At 36.2% G+C, this 20,710-nt stretch overlaps 1 protein-coding gene across 1 annotated transcript in view; it reads left to right on the forward strand.

Annotated features, from left to right (window-relative positions):
• The first annotated feature begins 295 nt into the window (after positions 1-295).
• Positions 296-20,710, forward strand: part of ASZ1 (ankyrin repeat, SAM and basic leucine zipper domain containing 1) — a 79,579-nt gene continuing 59,164 nt past the window's right edge. Inside the window, exons 1-4 of the mRNA XM_036863690.1 lie at positions 296-405; positions 785-884; positions 4,505-4,627; positions 6,650-6,761. Of these exons, the coding sequence (XP_036719585.1) occupies positions 301-405; positions 785-884; positions 4,505-4,627; positions 6,650-6,761 (440 nt within the window). The 5' untranslated portion in view covers positions 296-300. The remainder of the gene's footprint in view (positions 406-784; positions 885-4,504; positions 4,628-6,649; positions 6,762-20,710) is intronic.

Genomic DNA, 20,710 nt, shown 5'->3' on the forward strand with positions numbered 1-20,710 from the left:
GAATGTAGGGTAAGACCCCCGAAAGGAATTGGAAGCGCTGGCCAGGAGGTCAGCTCCGCTCACCCCGCCACACGGGCCACTTTTCCTCTCCCAAAGGCTTACGACTGGCGGGAATGAACCCGGGGCACTGCGCGCGCTCACGCGCCTGCGCCCGAGGGCCCAAGGCCCCAACGCCAGCGCGTCGCGCTTGCCCGCACAGCCTTCCCGCGCAGCCTTACGCGCTCCCCGGTGCGCAGGCGCAGAGAGAGCGGGCGTGTGGGCGGGCGTGCGGCCGATTCTGTAGGGACCTGGCCGGCGGGCATGGCTGCAGGCCCCTTCCGCGGTCTGGCAGTGGCCGGTGGAGGCGAGAGTAGCGAGAGCGAGGATGACGGCTGGGAGATTGGGTATCTCGACCGGGCAGCTCAGGTAGCAAAGGAGGACTTGTCTTGGCCGCACCTGGATCGGCCTTCCCTGGCCATGAAACCTCATACTTCCTCGCCTGTGTTTCCCTAATTTTTTTTCCAGTGTAAATACAGGCTTTTGGACTGCAAACCAATTCGCAGTTTCCCTAAAATGCGCTTCTTTAGGTTGTCGATGTAGCTCTTTACTTAGGTTTGGACCCATCATAACGCAAAGATAATTTTAGTTATGAGTTAGTCACAAACTTTGGATGTTACCTCCCGCCACCCCCCACCCCCCACCCCCCCCAAAAAAATGTACCAAAACCCGATCATTATTGTTTCCGGATGCAGTGGAAATGAAAGTATGTGTAACAGGAAAATTTTTTAACTTTCTGCTTTTTTAGAGATTAAAAGGACCGTTACCCATTGAAGAAAAGCATGAAACATTTAAGAAAGCTTTGACCACAGGAGATGTTTCATTGGTCGAGGAGCTCCTGGATTCTGGTGAGAATTAAGGGACAGTTTCAACCTAACACAGTTGTCTCAGTTCACAAGGATTCCTTATTTTAAAACGTTTGAGTTGTTTTTCTAATGGAAGCACAGTGAATGTTAGTATCTCAAGTGTCCTACATGTCTTACTTGACTCAGTTCTCTCTGCCTTATTTTCTTCCTCTAACACAAATTTGGAATGCCACACTGACACCGTCCATCAGTTGTTCCACCTCCTTCAAAAGGTCTAGTCAGACTAATCCTACCCCACTTTGATAATCCTTACTTACTTTGCTCAGCATTTACTTGTCTATAATTATTATTATGTGTTTCTCAAGAATTGTTTCTAGTTATGTACATTTTAGTTAATGTTCTTTGCCTGTGTTGGTTGTGTCAGTGTGTGAATGAGAATGAAGTAGGAATCTATCTGGATACCTCTTCCAGCCTATCGCCTACTCAGTGTGCTTCCTTGGGAAAGTCATTTGAACTTCCAGAGCATCTATTTCTTTATAAAAACATTATAATTCTGTCTTGGGTCCCATGACATTTTTCTGTGTATTAAATTAAATATTATTTTTTTAAATTACCTTGACATGGAAATGTGAGTTGTTGATAATGACTGAAATTATCAAAGGAGTAACAAGCATCTACTGTCTACCTGTAAATACAAAACATTCACACACAAAATTGTATATAGCAAAATGTTTTCCTTCTATGCTAGAGATGCATGGTTTATTGGAAAGTAAATCATTTTGGAAACAGTACAGTTCTGGGTTTGATTATTAGCCCTGCCACTTGATGGCCCTGTAATCTTGACCAAGTTAGGAAACTTCCTAAACTTCAATTACCCCCTTTTAAAAACTGGGATGCACTGTATCAAAGGGTTTTTTTTGGGGGGGGGTGATTAAAATGAGAGACTATATACAGGTCTTAGAACATATAGGCATTATATAAATATTAGCTGTTGTTAACAAGTAAGAAGGATCCTGTAACTTTGTGGACAATGGAACTTGAATTTATAATTAAAAAATTAAATTGAATCAAATTGGAATAACTGAAAGAGGCCTAATACTAGGATATGAACACATGCAGGAGTGTGCATAGTGTTGGATGGGATGGAATAAGCAGAAATTTGTTTTAGAAAAGCGAGTTTGCCTTCGGAGTAGTGGTACTAGGTGCAATGAAGTGTCGGAGGCTCTTGAAAGGACTTGAGAAGAGCCTACTGGTAAAGTATTTCGTCAGCCTTTTAAAATTTGTCTTTAATTACAAAAAAATTTTAACTTCCTTTTAAAAAAACAATAACAAGTACGTATAAGTAGAGAAACACCTTTGTCCCCACTTTCACCCGTATTACCCCTGAAGTCTCATTTTCACACGTAACTCTTGTTTTAGTACTTCCTGATTTCCTTCCACATGTCATTATTTAACACTTTAAAAAATATTTTTACTTGTTTGCCTTTTAAAGCCATACATATTCCTGCACCAGTTGGAAGTTTAATAAAAAAAATGAAACCTCCTTTTGAGTCAGCCATTTTTAGCAGTCTTTGGTTTTTGTTCTTCTGCTATGCACTAACATTTTCAGTTCTCTTTAAATTATTAATTATTTTAGACATTCAAAAAATGTATGGCGACTTATCTTTTTCCCCCTGGAGATTACCACTCTCCTATAGCTGGTATTTATTATTCCTATGTACGTCTTTATACTTTTACTATATGTATATACCCCCAAACAATTTAGTGTTATTTTGAATGTTTTTGAGCTATAAAAATATATTGTGTCAATCCTTTTAAACATCTTTTTTGCATTATGCTTAGAACATAATATGTGCTTAATAATTTACTTTTTTGAGCTTAGAGGTGATGATTATTAAGAATTTTTATACTAAAATGCCACATTTGCTTAGCTTTATCGTCACATCTTTTCCTTTTTACTTTTGCTGTCACAGTTTGAGCAGTAATGTCAATAAGGAAAGAATAATGAGAAAACAAAATGATCTTTTCTCTGATCTCATTCATATGCTTTTAGTTGCAGCAATTTAAAGAGGAAAATTTGTTAGAGAAGACAAGTTGGGCCAGCAATATATATATATATGTACTAAGATAGTTTTCTGTTGTTTTCTCCTAGGAATTATCATGCACCTTATATCAATTAAAGTTAGACAATTGGGAATTTGACAAATATAGTCTTTCAATAACTTAGTGTTCCTACAGAAAAAAAGTGAGTTCTCCCTAACAAGTTTGCATTCCTTCAGTGATATGACCTTCATCTTTGCAGATGGAACACTTTAGAGCCAGAGACTACAACCTGTAAATTATAAGGTATTAAAGGAAGCCTATATTCAGTGTTTTTCACATACAAGTTTTCCTTCTTTGAAACAGAAAAACGTTCTGTTTTTTTTTTCTTTTCTTAAGATTAGCAGATATTTCTTAGGTTGAAGAGAGTTTGCCACTTATATCTTGATCTCTTTATAGCAAAGGCTTTACATAAATTTAATGGGTTATGTTCGCTGCCTTTTTATAATCTTGTCCTTGTATCATATCTTCTATGCTCCTCCCCAGTCTTAGATCCAAATCTAGATTAGTTCAACCATTTTTTTTTCTTTTTTATGTGAGTAAACCAATCAGTGCTATTGGTGGCGGCGGGGGGGGGGGGCTGGAAATCAGATGACTTCAGGGATTTGTACCGTTAATGATTGATTTGAGGATTTTAAGGTCAGCTGGCTCTCATCGTTTCTTAACAGTTACTATCCATCCCTTCCTGTCTGATTCTGGATAGTGGCTATTTAAAACTTTATCCTGCTCCTCAGGCCTGATATCTCTTCTGTGCCTCTCCTTATTCTAGCTCACTGTTTCATTCATTTGTCCAAAGCAGAACTTGAAAGTTATTTTCTATTTGTTCTTTTCCAACACTCCTCTTCCTCAAAGTAATTTTAAATTCCAATAACCCTGCCTTTGAAATGTCCTTTTGGATTTCTTCTTCTTTTTCTCTGCTGCCCTTGCTCTGACTTTTGCATGGACTTCCAGCCTCATAACCGGTTCTCCCTGCCTCCTATCCCACTCTCAGCAGTGGTACCTACATTTTCTTTATAATACGAATATAATTATGTAAATCCCTGGATCACAAACTATAGTCTACATTTCTTAGCCCCAACCTACCTTTTTAACCTTATGTTTGGCCAGTAACCCATGGTTAAATTTTGCGTTGGGAAGGAAGGTAAAAGAGTTTTAATAAGGAATATATTTGGTATTTGCCACCATAGAGATGTATGATAATATTCTAACTAAAAAGACAGTTTATATCTGTGAAACTTTTTCCAACTGCCCTAGAGAGAAAAAGGCAGCATGTAAAAACCTGTTCTAATATAAATATATATTATATGAAAAAACATTTGACAGATTCAATCTCTTGGAAAATAGTGAACCTGAAGTGAACTATAGTGAAACTGAAGTTAGCTTTTTTTATCAAAGTTCATATAATTTTCTATTTTTCTGAAGCCCATTATTACCAAGAAATTCCCTTCCATTATAAAGTACACAGTGTATGTCACTATGTGAAGTACTTTAAACACGTTAAGGTGACAGTGATTTTTTTTTTTGGTGGGGGAGGTTTTAAAACCTTGTCTTTATATTGACAGGCATCAGTGTAGAGTTCAGCTTTCGCTATGGGTGGACTCCCCTTATGTATGCTGCCAGTGTTTCCAACGTAGCGCTGCTTCGGGTCCTTTTGGACAGAGGTGCTAATGCAAGCTTTGATAAGGGTAAGATGTTTTAAATATTTAAATATGTGAAAATGTACTTTGTATATTTTTCTGTTTAGAAGCCTAATTATATTCTGTTTGGGGGTGGTGATATATACTTTCCAGGCTCTGTTTTCATAAATTCACTTTAAAGTAAACCTTTGCTCTTGAAAAAAATCGAAATAAGGTTAAGATATTTGAGGTAACTTAACTGATTATCTTTACTGTGATTTTCTTGATTCCCAAGCAGCTATTATACAAAGTGAAAAAAATTAGTTTTTTTAAAAAATCTTCTATAAACAACATAAAAAACCAAATTAGAAACCATAGATATTTTGAAAAACCTTCTATCCAAAGAGATATATTCCATTTATATTATTGTTATAAATGGTTGTGTTCTTACTATATACCTTTAACTTCTATGCTAGAGAGTTTTGGTTATTTTTAAGGTAAAATGCATTGAAAGAAAACACTGAAAAGCTGATAATTTAGTGGAAAATTGCTTGAAAATCAGTCTTTGGAATTTACAACTCAACTCTGAATTATATCACTTAAAGTTGTTTCAAAGATAATTTATTAAATCCATTTGTTTCTGTCTTTGTCAGTAGTGCTTTGATTGCTTTTGAAGAATAAGAGTATATGTGTAAATGCTATTTAATTATTATATTGAATTACTGATTATTTTTTACATGTTTCCAATAGACAGTTCATTTCATAATTCAGGTATAGGTTTCATTTTAGAATTAATTTTCATATTAATTTTGTACTACATTAGATATTTGTAAAATCATTTCTATTTTTTTCTCATTTATATATTTTATATAAATTCTTGTCTTATTGACAACTTTATGTTTAATCTGCTGCTGTGGTAGGTTTTTCTTATTGTGTCATTTAAAAATATCACCCAGGGGAAAAAAAGAAAAATATCACCCAGGGACTTCCCTGGTGGTCCAGTGGTTAAGACTCCTCTCCCAATGCAGGGGGCACAGGTTCAATCCCTGGTTGGGGAACTAAGATCCCACATGCCACATGGCGTGGCCTAAAAAGAAAAAAAAAAAAAAATCTCCCAATGAAAGCTATACTTAGAAATGAGATTTTTGAAAGTGTATAAAATGTTGTGCTCAAAAAACTGATTAATAGTTTTCTTTCTCTGCTTCTTGTAATAAGAGGAATACCTTTCAGTTATAAAACACTTTATATTTTGCCCAGCATGTTCACATAAATTATTTTATGTATCCCACGGGCCCCCTCAGGTAGAGGGCAGACTTTAGCTTCTTATATGTAAGTTAGGTCTACTAAGATATCACTGGAATCACAGTTTATCAGTGACAGAACTGGGACCAGAATCTATATTTCTATATTTGGTCAATATTGAACCACAAATGTAAGCCGTGGCTGGCATGACCTATTTTTAATTCCCCAATTCTTACCTGAGAATTGTTTTTTGTTTTGTTTTGGTTTTTAATTTACCCTGATCTCCACTGATGCCATAGGAGCCAAGGGAAGAAGAGTTTTAGGAAATGGGATGCGCTAAGAGAGATCAAGTACAAAAGGACTAAAAAGAAACCAATACATGTAGCAGTTAGGACATCTTCAGTAGGATAGTTTGGGCATAAGCCAGATTTCAGTGAGTGGTCAAATCAGTGAGAGCTAAAGAAGTGAAATCAGAGAATATCAATCATTGTTTTTTAACCATGTGTTCAAGGCATACTTTAATCAATCAAAAACTATTCAACTCCAGGCAGTAAATCTGCACAGAGCCCATACTCTGAACCACTTTCCTATTCTCTTGAAGAAATGAGAATAGGGAAAGGAAATTAGTAAATGAATTGTAGATATACTTTGGAAATTGATAGTTCATCCCTGAGCTCATTTTTTGGTGAAGGAATACAAAGTTACCTGCTAAGAACAAGAGATTTGGAAATAGGTTATAGAATTTTAAGAATGCAATAAATATTTAGAATCTTTTGAATGGTAAAAGAAGTTAATTAGATACACTTTCTGATGTGTATGGGGTTTTCCTCACCTTTCCTTTCACTATAGATAAGCAAACTATTTTGATAACTGCATGTTCTGCTCATGGCTCAGAGGAACAGATCTTGAAGTGTGTAGAGCTACTACTTTCAAGAAATGCTGATCCAAATGTTGCTTGTAGGTAAGAACCTTACTATTTGTTCAAAAATGATGAAGATACTTTTCTTTGATTATCAGCCTTTTGTTTGATTATGTTAAACACTTGACAGCATGATTTTTTAAACATCATGAGCAGTGTGTGTTTACTTGGCCATAAAGCTGATGAATGAAAATAAGTCATAAGGTCATGGTTCCAATTGTATAAGAGTATCAAAGGAAGGGCATGTCATCAAAGTAGTCTTTCTATTTTTAATATTTAGAGGAATGTCCTAAGAAGTTGAATGAGAGGGAAAGTATGACAATAAACTGTATCATTTTCCTTTGAATTACACACTCAAAAGAATATGATAATTGACCTATAATAGTAAAGCCTCTTAGTATTCTCTCTATAAAACACAGACCCACTAAACAATTTACACAGATACTATGAGTTCCAAAATAATATATCAAAATGTTTCCATTTTCCTAAGACTTTTCCAGTTAACTATATTGTATATGTAATAGCGCCTAGATGCATAGAAGATATGCAGTGAATGTATCTTGCATCTGTTAAAATGTCAGTAATAAAAAAAAATGAATCAGATTGTTTCAAATTCCTATCACTGACTTCCTTCTTGTCTGGCTCCAATTTCCTATTAAAGCTCTTTCTGTTTTATTTAATCTTCAAAATGAAGCAAGTGGGAAGTAGCCCATCCCATAGAAAATGTCTAGTGTGAAAAGAATTATAATGCCTGATATATAGAAGTAACTAGGCTTTACTCTAGAAGTTTTTTTCTAATTTAGCTTAGTTTCTGTGACCTGTATAGCAGCTTTGGAAAGTACTGTACAGCTGTAGATAATTCCCAGATCTTTTCTGAGAGGCAGAGATTTTGATTTAGTAGAGCGGTTCAAGCAAGGTCTATTTGGTCTTCCAGTGGATTTTTGGCAAAGCCTACAGACTTTTTTTTTTTTTGTCTGCATTGGGTCTTCGTTGCTGCACGCGGGCTTTCTGTAGTTGTGGCAAATGGGGGCTACTCATCGTGGTGGGGACGCAGGCTTCTCATTGCGGTGGCTTCTCTTGTTGCAGAGCATGGGCTCTACACACACGGGCTTCAGTAGTTGCAGCACGCAGGGTCAGTAGTTCCAGCATGCGGGCTCTAGAGTGCAGGTTCAGTAGCTGTGGCACACGGGCTTAGCTGCTCCTTGGCATGTGGGATCTTCCCTTACCAGGGCTCAAACCCGTGTCCCCTGCATTGGCAGGCGGATTCTTAACCACTGTGCCACGAGGGAAGTCCCTGGAGACATTTTTGATTGTCACATCTGGGAGACGCTACTGGCATCTAATGGATAGAGGCCAGGGATGCTACTAAACATCCTACAGTGTGTAGGACAGCCCCTTAAAACAAAGAATTGCCCATCCCAAAATGTCAAAAGTGCCAAGGTTGAAAAATCTAGTGTGAGAAAAGTCAAAGCTTATGGAGTGGATAATCAGTATTTAACAAATAAAGATTTAAAAAGAACTGGGAAAGAAACTACCTGCGAATTATTAGCAAATCAATTCACAGGAACTTTTATTCTGTCATTTACAGTATAATCCCTAGTTAGGTATACCTTTTGAATCTGATTGTCCTTGAAATTAGGAACTCCAGGATACCTTACTGAAGTAAACTTCAACAGGTGCTGTAATTTTTTGTTTGAATTTTATTTATTTTTTCATACAGCAGGTTCTTATTAGTCATTGATTTTATACACATCAGTGTATACATGTCAGTCCCAATGGCCCAATTCAGCACACCACCATCCCCACCCCCCCGTGGCTTTCCCCCCTTGGTGTCCATACGTTTGTTCTCTACATCTGTGTCTCAACTTCTGCCCTGCAAACCGGTTCATCTGTACCATTTTTCTAGGTTCCACATACATGCGTTAATATACAATATTTGTTTTTCTCTTTCTGACTTACTTCACTCTGTATGACAGTCTCTAGATCCATCCACGTCTTAACAAATGACTCAATTTCGTTCCTTTTTATGGCTGAGTAATATTCCATTGTATATATGTACCACAACTTCTTTATCCATTCGTCTGTCGATGGGCATTTAGGTTGCTTCCATGACCTGGCTATTGTAAATAGTGCTGCAATGGACATTGGGGTGCATGTGTCTTTTGGAATTACGGTTTTCTCTGGGTATATGCCCAGGAGTGGGATTGCTGGGTCATAGTAATGGTAATTCTATTTTTCGTTTTTTAAGGAACCTCCATACTGTTCCCCATAGTGGCTGCATCAATTTACATTCCCACCAACAGTGCAAGAGGGTTCCCTTTTCTCCACACCCTCTCCAGCATTTGTTGTTTGTAGATTTTCTGATGATGCCCATTCTTACTGGTGTGAGGTGATACCTCATTGTGGTTTTGATTTGCATTTCTCTAATGATTAGTGATGTTGAGCAGCTTTTCATGTGCTTCTTGGCCATCTGTATGTCTTCTTTGGAGAAATGTCTATCTAGGTCTTCTGCCCATTTTTGGATTGGGTTGTTGGTTTTTATAATATTGAGCTGCATGAGCTGTTTATATATTTTGGAGATTAATCCTTTGTCCGTTGATTCATTTGCAAATATTTTCTCCCATTCTGAGGGTTGTCTTTTCGTCTTGTTTATGGTTTCCTTTGCTGTGCAAAAGCTTTGAAGTTTCATTAGGTCCCATTTGTTTATTTTTGTTTTTATTTCCATTACTGTAGGAGGTGGATCAAAAAAGATCTTGCTGTGATTTATGTCAAAGAGTGTTCTTCCTATGTTTTCCTCTCAGAGTTTTATAGTGTCCGGTCTTACATTTAGGTCTTGATTCCATTTTGAGTTTATTTTTGTGTATGGTGTTAGGGAGTGTTCTGATTTCATTCTTTGCCATGTAACTGTCCAGTTTTCCCAGCACCATTTATTGAAGAGGCTGTCTTTTCTCCATTGTATATCCTTGCTTCCTTTGTCATAGATTAGTTGACCATAGGTGTGTGGGTTTATCTCTGGGCTTTCTATCTTGTTCCATTGATCTATGTTTCTGTCTTTGTGCCAGTACCATATTGTCTTGATTACTGTAGCGTTATAGTATATTCTGAAGTCAGGGAGTCTGATTCCTCCAGCTCCGTTTTTTTCCCTCAAGACTGCTTTGGCTATTTGGGGTCTTTTGTGTCTCCATACAAATTTTAAGATTTTTTGTTCTAGTTCTGTAAAAAATGCCATTGGTAATTTGATAGGGATTGCATTGAATCTGTAGATTGCTTTGGTTAGTATAGTCATTTTCACAATATTGATTCTTCCAATCCAAGAACATGGTATATCTCTCCATCTGTTGGTATCATCTTTAATTTCTTTCATCAGTGTCTTATAGTTTTCTGCATACAGGTCTTTTGTCTCCCTAGGTAGGTGTATTCCTAGGTATTTTATTCTTTTTGTTGCAGTGGTAAATGGGAGTGTTTCCTTAATTTCTCTTTCAGGTTTCTCATCATTAGTGTATAGGAATGCAAAAGATTTCTGTGCATTAAGTTTGTATCCTGCAACTTTACCAAGTTGATTGATTAGCTCTAGTAGTTTTCTGGTGGCATCTTTAGGATTCTCTATGTATAGTATCATGTCATCTGCAAACAGTGACAGTTTTACCTTTCTTTTCCAATATGTATTCCTTTTATCTCTTTTTCTTCTCTGATTGCTGTGGCTAGGACTTCCAAAACTATGTTGAATAATAGTGGTGAGAGTGGATATCCTTGTCTCATTCCTGATCTTAGAGGAAATGCTTTCAGTTTTTCACCATTGAGAATGATGTTTGCTGTGGGTTTGTCATATATGGCCTTTATTATGTTGAGGTACGTTCCCTCTATGCCCACTTTCTGGAGAGTTTTTATCATAAATGGGTGTTGAATTTTGTCAAAAGCTTTTTCTGCATCTATTGAAATGATCATATGGTTTTTATTCTTCAATTTGTTAATATGGTGTATCACATTGATTGATTTGCATATATTGAAGAATCCTTGCATCCCTGGGATAAATCCCACTTGATTATGGTGTATGATCCTTTTAATATATTGTTGGATTCTGTTTGCTAGTATTTTGTTGAGGATTTTTGCATCTATATTCATCAGTGATATTAGTCTGTAATTTCCTTTTTTTGTAGTATCTTTGTCTGGTTTTGGTATCAGGGTGATGGTGGCCTCATGGAATGAGTTTGGGAGTGTTCCTTCCTCTGCAATTTTTTGAAGGAGTTTGAGAAGGATGGGTGTTAGGTCTTCTCTAAATGTTTGATAGAATTCACCTGTGAAGCCATCTGGTCCTGGACTTTTGTTTGTTGGAAGATTTTTAATCACAGTTTCAATTTCATTAGTTGTGATTGGTCTGTTCATATTTTCTATATCTTCCTGATTCAGTCTTGGAAGGTTATACCTTTCTAAGAATTTGTCCATTTCTTCCAGGTTGTCCATTTTATTGGCATAGAGTTGCTTGTAGTAGTCTCTTAGGATGCTTTGTGTTTCTGCAGTGTCTGTTGTAACTTCTCCTTTTTCATTTCTAATTTTATTGATTTGAGTCCTCTCCCTCTTTTTCTTGATGAGTCTGGCTAATGGTTTATCTTCTCAAAGAACCAGCTTTTAGTTTTATTGATCTTTGCTATGGTTTTCTTTGTTTCTTTTTCATTTATTTCTGCTCTGGTCTTTATGATTTCTTTCCTTCTGCTAACTTTGGGTTTTGTTTGTTCTTCTTTCTCTAGTTTCTTTAGGTGTAAGGTTAGATTGTTTATTTGAGATTTTTCTTGTTTCTTGAGTTAGGCTTGTATAGCTATAAACTTCCGTCTTAGAACTGCTTTTGCTGCATCCCATAGGTTTTGGATGGTTGTGTTTTCATTGTCATTTGTCTCTAGGTTTTTTTTGAATTCCTCTTTGATTTCTTCAGTGATCTCTTGGTTATTTAGTAACGTATTGTTTAGCCTCCATGTGTTTGTGGTTTTTACGTTTTTTTCCCTGTAATTCATTTCTAATCTCATACCATTGTGGTCAGAAAAGATGCTTCATATGATTTCAATTTTCTTAGATTTACTGAGGCTTGATTTGTGACCCCAAGATGTGATCTATCCTGGAGAATGTTCCGTGCGCACTTGAGAAGAAAGTGGAATCTGCTGTTTTGGATGGAATGTCCTATAAATATCAATTACATCTATCTGGTCTATTGTGTCATTTAAAGCTTCTGTTTCCTTATTTATTTTCTGTTTGGATGATGTGTCCATTGGTGTAAGTGAGGTGTTAAAGTCCCCCACTATTATTGTGTTACTGTCGATTTCCTCTTTTATAGCTGTTAGCAGTTGCCTTAAGTATTGAGGTGCTCCTGTGTTGGGTGCATATATATTTATAATTGTTGTATCTTCTTCTCGGATTGATCCCTTGATCATTATGTAGTGTCCTTCCTTGTCTCTTGTAACATTCTTTATTTTAAAGTCTATTTTATCTGATATGAGTACTGCTACTCCACCTTTCTTTTGATTTCCACTTGTGTGGAATATCTTTTCCATCCCCTCACTTTCAGTCTGTATGTGTCCCTAGGTCTGAAGTGGGTCTCTTGTAGACAGCATATATATGGGTCTTGTTTTTGTATCCATTCAGGAAGCCTGTGTCTTTTGGTTGGAGCATTTAATCCATTCACATTTAAGGTAATTATCAATATGTATGTTCCTATGACCATTTTCTTAATTGTTTTGGGTTTGTTTTTGTATGTCCTTTTCTTCTCTTGTGTTTCCCACTTAGAGAAGTTCCTTTAGCATTTGTTGTAGAGCTGGTTTGGTGGTGCTGAATTCTCTTAGCTTTTGCTTGTCTGTAAAGCTTTTGATTTCTCCATCGAATCTGAATGAGATCCTTGCCAGGTAGAGTAATCTTGGTTGTAGGTTCTTCTCTTTCATTACTTTAAGTATATCACGCCACTCCCTTCTGGCTTGTAGAGTTGCTGCTGAGAAATCAGCTGTTAACCTTATGGGAATTCCCTTGTATGTTATTTGGCGTTTTTCCCTTGCTGCTTTCAATAATTTTTCTTTGTATTTAATTTTTGCCACTTTGATTACTATGTGTCTCGGCGTGTTTCTCCTTGGGTTTATCCTGTATGGGACTCTCTGCGCTTCCTGGACTTGGGTGGCTATTTCCTTTCCCATGTTAGGGAAGTTTTCAACTATAATCTCTTCAAATATTTTCTCTGGTCCTTTCTCTCTCTCTTCTCCTTCTGGGACCCCTATAATGCGAATGTTTTTGTGTTTAATGTTGTCCCAGAGGTCTCTTAGGCTGTCTTCATTTCTTTTCATTCTTTTTTCTTTAGAGTGTTCCGCAGCAGTGAATTCCAGCATTTTGTCTTCCAGGTCACTTATCCGTTCTTCTGCCTCAGTTATTCTGATATTGATTCCTTCTAGTGTAGTTTTCATTTCAGTTATTGTATTGTTCATCTCTGTTTGTTCTTTAATTCATCTAGGTCTTTGTTAAACATTTCTTGCATCTTCTCGATCTTTGCCTCCATTCTATTTCCGAAGTCCTGGATCATCTTCACTATCATTATTCTGAATTCTTTTTCTGGAAGGTTGCCTATCTCCACTTCATTTAGTTGTTTTTCTGGGGTTTTATCTTGTTCCTGCATCTGGTACATAGCTCTCTGACTTTTCATCTTGTCTATCTTTCTGTGAATGTGGTTTTTGTTCCACAGGCTGCAGGATTGTAGTTCTTCTTGCTTTTGCTGTCTGCCCTCTGAGGTGCTGTAATTTTGATTTGTACTTTTAGCAATGGCTTATGATAAGACTTGTCTCTCTGGATTCATTGGAAAATTGTTTTTTGTTGCTGCTCTTCAATTTTTGTTCCTACTTCTGCAAGATACTATAGATATTGAAGTCTTTAACCCTCCCAGTCACTTACCATCTTGTAAACACATAAAAGGAGAAGTCAAGCAAATCAGTGTCAGACTATTCTATTTCCTTAAGAACTAGAAGGTGTCTTCTAGATACATAGGGAATATTTGGAAAAAACATATTTTATTTGAATTAAAATAACACAAGGTTAGAATCTGAAGGTAAAACTATAAGGCAACCACACAATTTCAAAACTCAAACTCTAGAGAATTTGCTGAATTTGAAAGAGTATAAGATTTAGATTGGTATGTGCTCAACTAAAATAAATAGAGAATTCTACAGCATGGCTGAAGAAAAGAGCAGTCTGCATCTAATTAACAACTGTGAGAAATACCTGAAAAAACAAACTATTCAACTGCTTTTATTTTAATGCTCAAATAAAGCAATAAAATGATTAAATTGTGTTTTCTTGCAGAAAAAGGATCTTCATAGAGCTAAAAAGAGAATAAGTCATGGCAAATAGTGCTGTTAGGCTGCAGATTTTATATGGATAGCATTAGTGGACCTACAGGGATAGCATGCTGGCAGTGTAAAAGAAAAAAATCTCAGGACACAGGAGAGTGCAGTGAGATTTGGGGGAATTTTATAGGTAATTTTATAGGTAATTCATAGCAGTGGCAAAAATTGAAACCTATTAGAAGATTGCGAGTTTTAGTCTCATGTACAAAATGCCAGAAAATATAAGGGATATGTGAGGGAACTCCTGTTCAGTTAAAACATGTTTAGGTGAATTTACTTTCAAGCTGTTGACATAGCCTGTTTTGTTGAACTGACAGAAATTACCTCTCAAGAAAAAGAGGGGGAAGAGTCAGCCATAAAACATAAATGGATCGTTTTTGTGAAAGCTTGACGGTCATATACTTACTTGCCAGTTGCAAAGGAAGTTGACCTGTAACTACTTTTTTTTTTTAACTAAAATGAGATCAGTAGTCTTGTTTCATGAAGTTAAAGCAACAGAAAAGTCTTAGAGACCAGCCTCTAATCTAGAAGACAGAAGTCTCATTTTCGATATATAAAGTAGCATGGAAGCCCTTCTGTATTCTATGGATATAACATAAAAGACAGTCTTAGTTTGCATAGAATATGGAAGAAAGAAAAGGAGGGTTTTACCAGTATTAGAAGCAGGAAAATAATTCTAGATCTTATAATGGAAGTGAATCACTTAAATCAAATATACCACTTGGTTCTGTTTGCACTAAAAGTGAATAGAAGAATAAAATTTAAGAAGAAACTGTTGAATTCCCTATACTTAATTAATTAGAGGTCTTGCTGAATGGTACTGAGGAAATTCTATAGTAAAGTTTTTTATTGTATGTAATTTACATACAGTGAAATATTCAGATTTTCAGTACACAGTTGGATCAGTTTTGACAAACACACATTTGTGTAACTCACACCCCAACATGGAACATTTCTATCATCCCAGAAAGTTCCTTCATGCCCCTTCACAGTGCTCTGGACCTTACTTCTTCTTTTTTATATTTTGCTGCGTTGGGTCTTAGTTGCGGCAGTTGGTCTCTTCGTTGAGGCATGCGGGCTCTTTGTTGCAGAGCGAGCTTCTCTCTACTTGTGGCATGTGGGTTTTCTCTCTCTACTTGTGGTGCTCAGGCTCCAGGGCGCATGGGATCTGTAGTTTGCTGCATGTGGGCTCTCTTGCTGAGGTGCCTGAGCTCAGCAGTTGTGGCACGTGGGCTTAGTTGCCCGACCAGTGATTAAACCCACGTCCCCTGCATTGGAAGGCGGATTCTTTACCACTGGACCACCAGGGAAGTCCCTGGAACTTACGTCTATCACTATAAATTATTTTTTGCTATTCTAAAATGTTACATAAATATAATTATACAGAATATTTTCACTCAGGATAATGTTTTAAAGATTCATCCATGTTGTGTGTATCAGAAATTTGTTCCTTTTTGAACCCTCTTGCACTGTTGGTGGGAATGTAAATTGATACAGCCACTATGGAGAACAGTATGGATGTTCCTTTAAAAACTAAAAATAGAACTACCATACGACCCAGCAATCCCACTACTGGGCATATACCATGCAAAAACCATAATTCAAAAAGAAGCATGTACCACAATGTTCATTGTAGCACTATTTACAATAGCCAGGACATGGAAGCAACCTAAGTGTCCATTGACAGATGAATGGATAAAGAAGATGTGGCACATATATACAATGGAATATTAGCCATAAAAAGAAACGAAATTGAGTTATTTGTAGTGAGGTGGATGGACCTAGAGTCTGTCATACAGAGTGAAGTAAGTCAGGAAGAGAAAAACAAATACCGTATGCTAACACATATATATGGAATCTAAAAAAAAAAAGGTTCTGATGAACCTAGGGGCAGGACAGGAATAAAGACACAGATGTAGAGAATGGACTTGAGGACACAGGGAGGGGGAAGGGTAGTCTGGGATGAAGTGAGAGAGTAGCATTAACATATATACACTACCAAATGTAAAATAGATAGCTAGTGGGAAGCAGCTGGGAGATCAGGGAGATCAGGTGGGTGCTTTGTGACCACCTAGAGGGGTGGGATAAGGAGGGTGGGAGGAAGATGTAAGAGGGAGGGGATATGGGGATATATGTATACATATAGTTGATTCACTTTGTTATTGTAACATTGTAACATTCCTTTTTATTGCTGAGTTTCCACTGTATGGAAATTCTGTACTAGTTTAAAGAGATGTGATGAAGTCTTTATGGCCTGACAAAAATAGCTGACTCAATCAGGCAGAAAATTGATTGGCTTGGAATTGAAAGAAAAGACGGAATAGTATATTTAAAAGACTGTGAAAAAAAAAAAAAAAAAAAAAAAAGACTGTGAAATTGTTAAAATACTTCAGTAGGCAGAATTGAAAGCATATTATGGCTTGCTCTGTGCTAAGGCAGCATGAGTGCAGACAACATAGTGCATGATTCTGTATCCCTAGCAGCTCCTGGTATTAGGTCCAAGCACCTGTAGCCAGTCCCTTAGCTTGTCTTTCCACAGTGTTTTTTGATCTCACTCCTTTCTTCAACTCTCCCCATATTCCTGTGTCTTTTCCTCTAAAGTTTAAACTATCGAGTCCTACCTATCGCCTCCTTTTCTTTTTTTTTTAATTTTTAAAATTGTGGTAAAATATTTATAACATGAAATTTGCCATTTTAACCATTTTTAAGTGTACAGTTTAGTGTATTTTTTGACTAAACGTTGCCCCAGTTATTTGAAGCTTTGCAGTCTTTTTGAGCGATGCCCGCTTTTCTAGATTGAGTTGTGAGTTAAACTAAATAGAGACGAGCATCTTGTCAATTCTTCAGATAGCTGTGACTGTCTGCTTCTTTGTTTTACCTGCTGAATGCTTATTGGTGTTCGTTGTTTGATTTGGTTCAGCAAGCCATTTGTGTATATGTGCTGAATGTCAATATCACTAATTGCTCTTATATCATTTTCAGCGTTTCTTTTATTTCCTTAGCCATTCTAGTTCATTGTTATGGTGAACATTTAATAATATTCAAATTTATTAGATACAGGTTATTTAAAAGAGCAACTCTCATCTACTTTGAAGTTTTATGTTGTTCCCAAATTTTGTATACAGAGTAGACTTTCAAATCTGCTAGTACATTTGATTCCTAGGTGTCCATGTATTTTGGCAAATTTTTCCTAGTTTCTTCTAACATTTCTCTGTTTCATCTTGAAAATGGCTAATGAACAAAACACCAATTTAATGTGGTAGGTATTATTAAGGTATCTCCATCTGCCACTTCAAGCATTATTATGACAAGCTTCTAAATATGGGGTTGGTGCCTCAGTTCTGGAGAAGTCTCATCCATTATCTCTTTAAATATTACCTCTGCCCTGTTCTTTTCTCTCTTTCTGGGTCTCTGATTGTATATCTGTTAGACCTTCTCACTGTATCCTCAATGTCTGTCTTCTTTATTCTCCATCTTTTTTTTCACTGTGCCACATTCTGGGTAATAGCTTCTAATCTGCCTTGTAGGTCATTGAATCTCATTTCACTTGCTTCTAATTTATTGTTAAACTCATCAGTTGAGTTCATAATTTCAGTTACTTTTTTTATTTCTAGAAATTCTATTTGATTCTTTTTAAAATTGGCAGTGTTATAAAGAAGTTATAAAGTATTATTAAGTGTTATAAAGAAGTTTATAGCTTCTTGTTCCCTGAAAATATTTTCAGGCTCTAAATAAAACTTCTTTAACATGGTAAACATATAGTCTAGATGTAACAGTTACAGTATTTGGGATCTTTGTGGGTTTGTCTCTGTTAGCAGTAGTTTCTTATGCTTCTCACTCATGACTAGGTGCTAGTCATTAGATTTTAAAACTTACTTGTTGGAATAATATGAGGCCTCGGATGATCCATCAGAGAGGATTTTGTATATTTCTTACAGGTGCCTAGGGCACTATCAGTCCAGGACTCATGTAATCTAAGTTCAGGGGTTGAAGTTCCCTGGACCATTTTGGTGATGTAAATTAAACCTAAACAGCTGGTTTATTTCTGGTTCATCCTTACCCTAAAGGTACTTAGAGTCCCAGATTAATGTGTCTTGAGTATGGTTTAGTAAACTCTCTACTTTGTATAAGCCCAGTGCTTTGAATTTTGTTTATCTTGAAGTTTGAAGCCACCAAAGCCACAGCTCAATTTCTCATTGGGTTCTTATGCACTGCCAGATGCCCTCAAGGCAAAAGCAACTGTTTATTTACCTCTTTGGGTTTTTGCCACTTCAGTTAGTAGTTCTTTGATATCTTATTCAGTCTCTAAGAAATTTAAAAAAAAATTTTATCTAGCTATTTTAAAAGCCTTCACAATTTTGATCCAAATTTAGCTTGCCATTACTGGAAGTAGAAATCAGCATCTTCTAAATTTTTTAATTGTTTTATTTATATGTCTTCTGTTATCTCTTTAACTCTTTGTATTCCTTGCAGACTTTTAAAAATCTTGTTGAAAACAGCATTGATTTATTATTTAATGATCAGTTAAGTGTGAGTACATATAGATCTACCTTGTTCTTTTATTAGTTTTTCTTAATTTTAAAAATTCTTTTTATTTTCCTTCCTGTAGGACTAATGGGAAAAAACCTGACAACTTGAAAGCCATTTTTAAATTAACACAAATCATGTTTTATGTTTCTCTTGGATCTTACCACTGACAATACTTAGTGTACTGTGTCTAGCAAATACAACAATTTAATACTGATTTATTTATTTTAGCTTTAGAATTTCTGGGGTTTCTGGGGTTAGGTTTTTTTTTTTTTTTTTTTTTTTTTTAAATTTTATTTTATTTATTTATTTTTGGCTGTGTTGGGTCTTCGTTTCTGTGCGAGGGCTTTCTCTAGTTGCGGCGAGCGGGGGCCACTCTTCATCGCGGTGCACGGGCCTCTCACTGTCGCGGCCTCTCTTGTTGCGGAGCACAGGCTCCAGACGCGCAGGCTCAGTAGCTGTGGCTCACGGGCCCAGTTGCTCCGTGGCATGTGGGATCTTCCCAGACCAGGGCTCGAACCCGTGTCCCCTGCATTGGCAGGCAGATTCTCAACCACTGCGCCACCAGGGAAGCCCTGGGGTTAGGTTTTTTATTTTGTTTTTTAATGAAACATTTATTCAATGTTTCCTGTGTACCAGGCACTGTGTTAATTGCTCTTAAATATGTTGTCTAATATAATCCTTACTGCTCAGTGGTAGATGGTATGTTATTTTTACAGAACAGAAAGTTGGCAATCAAGTGTTTAAGCCTTTGAATGTAGCAAAGGTTTGGTAAGGGAATTCACAAGTTTGATGTGAATAGGATCCACCATTGGGGATGTATTTATATTCCCCGTCTTGTCTAGGTTGAGGATTTTTCAAGACAACCAGTTTAAACAGCATGTCTTTTCTAATTGTTGCAAAACACGTCTTAAATTTGCCTTGTATCTTTGGGTTTTTCCTCTCTTTCCCTAAATTATTGTTGGTACTTGAATGTTCTTACTTGAAAAGTCCACAGATTGCAAAGGGAAGTATGTGAACAGAAAAATATTATCACCTTAATTCAGCATAATTGTATGTAGCTCTGAAAACAAGGTGGCCTGTGACTAAACTGATTGGAACTTGGCAGCTGTGCCATAGTATGGATTTTATCATTCTTTATTTTTTTATATTGATAATGCAGCAACAGATGGTACTGTAAATTATTAAAGTCTAAAAGGTCTATATTAGACTATTGGATACATGATAAAATTTGAAACCCTCTTCAATCTAGCCTTAAATTTGCAGTTGGTATTTTTATTGTTTGAGTAATAATAAGCCTTTAAAAAGTACATATAATTAACATTTCTGTTTTTAGGACTTGTGTGTTTTTCCCCCAGTTTGCTAAAACATTTTCTTATATTAAAAAATATATATTTTCTTTACATTTAGTAGGCAATTTTTCTGGCAGGGGAGTTTGTTATATTCACATCGCTTAGTCATGAGATAAGGGTTTTGTAAAATGATGTGACATTTTATTTTCAATAGATGTTTTATTACCATTGATAAGACAGCACACATTAACTAATGTCCAAGGTTTTGACGTAATCATTGTGTGATTGTTAACTTGTTCAGTGTTATTGCCTATACAGAAAATACTCTGGGAAAAATGTTGCTTTCTTTATCACAATATAAATTTAGTTGTAAATGTCACTGGAACAGTTTGGTAGATTGAGGTGTAGTTTTCAATTAAAATATTAACTTGTGTTCTAGTTGTAAGTAATGATATGCCATATCTTTGCTCTGAAAACATAGGCCGAAGTCACAAGAATATTTTCAGAAAAAAATTTTTTAAATAACTTATTTAGAAAATATTACTAGAAATTGTTATTTTGTGATTTTCTTTCTTTTTTTTTTTTATAAATTGCCTGTCCATATCCTATACTCATCTTTTCATTTACCTGTCTTTTCTTTATCTGCATATAGGAGCTGATCTTATCTTTGTCATCAGTTTCCCATGTATGCAAAAGGTGACAAATATCTTAGTGTTACCTTGCATATACAGGGCATAGGATTAATATTGCTATTCATATACGTGGAAATCTGCTTGGTCCTTTTGAAAGCACAGAATGGAGAGGA

This window comes from Balaenoptera musculus, chromosome 9 (assembly GCF_009873245.2).
Source record: "Balaenoptera musculus isolate JJ_BM4_2016_0621 chromosome 9, mBalMus1.pri.v3, whole genome shotgun sequence".
Taxonomy (NCBI): Eukaryota; Metazoa; Chordata; class Mammalia; order Artiodactyla; family Balaenopteridae; genus Balaenoptera; species Balaenoptera musculus.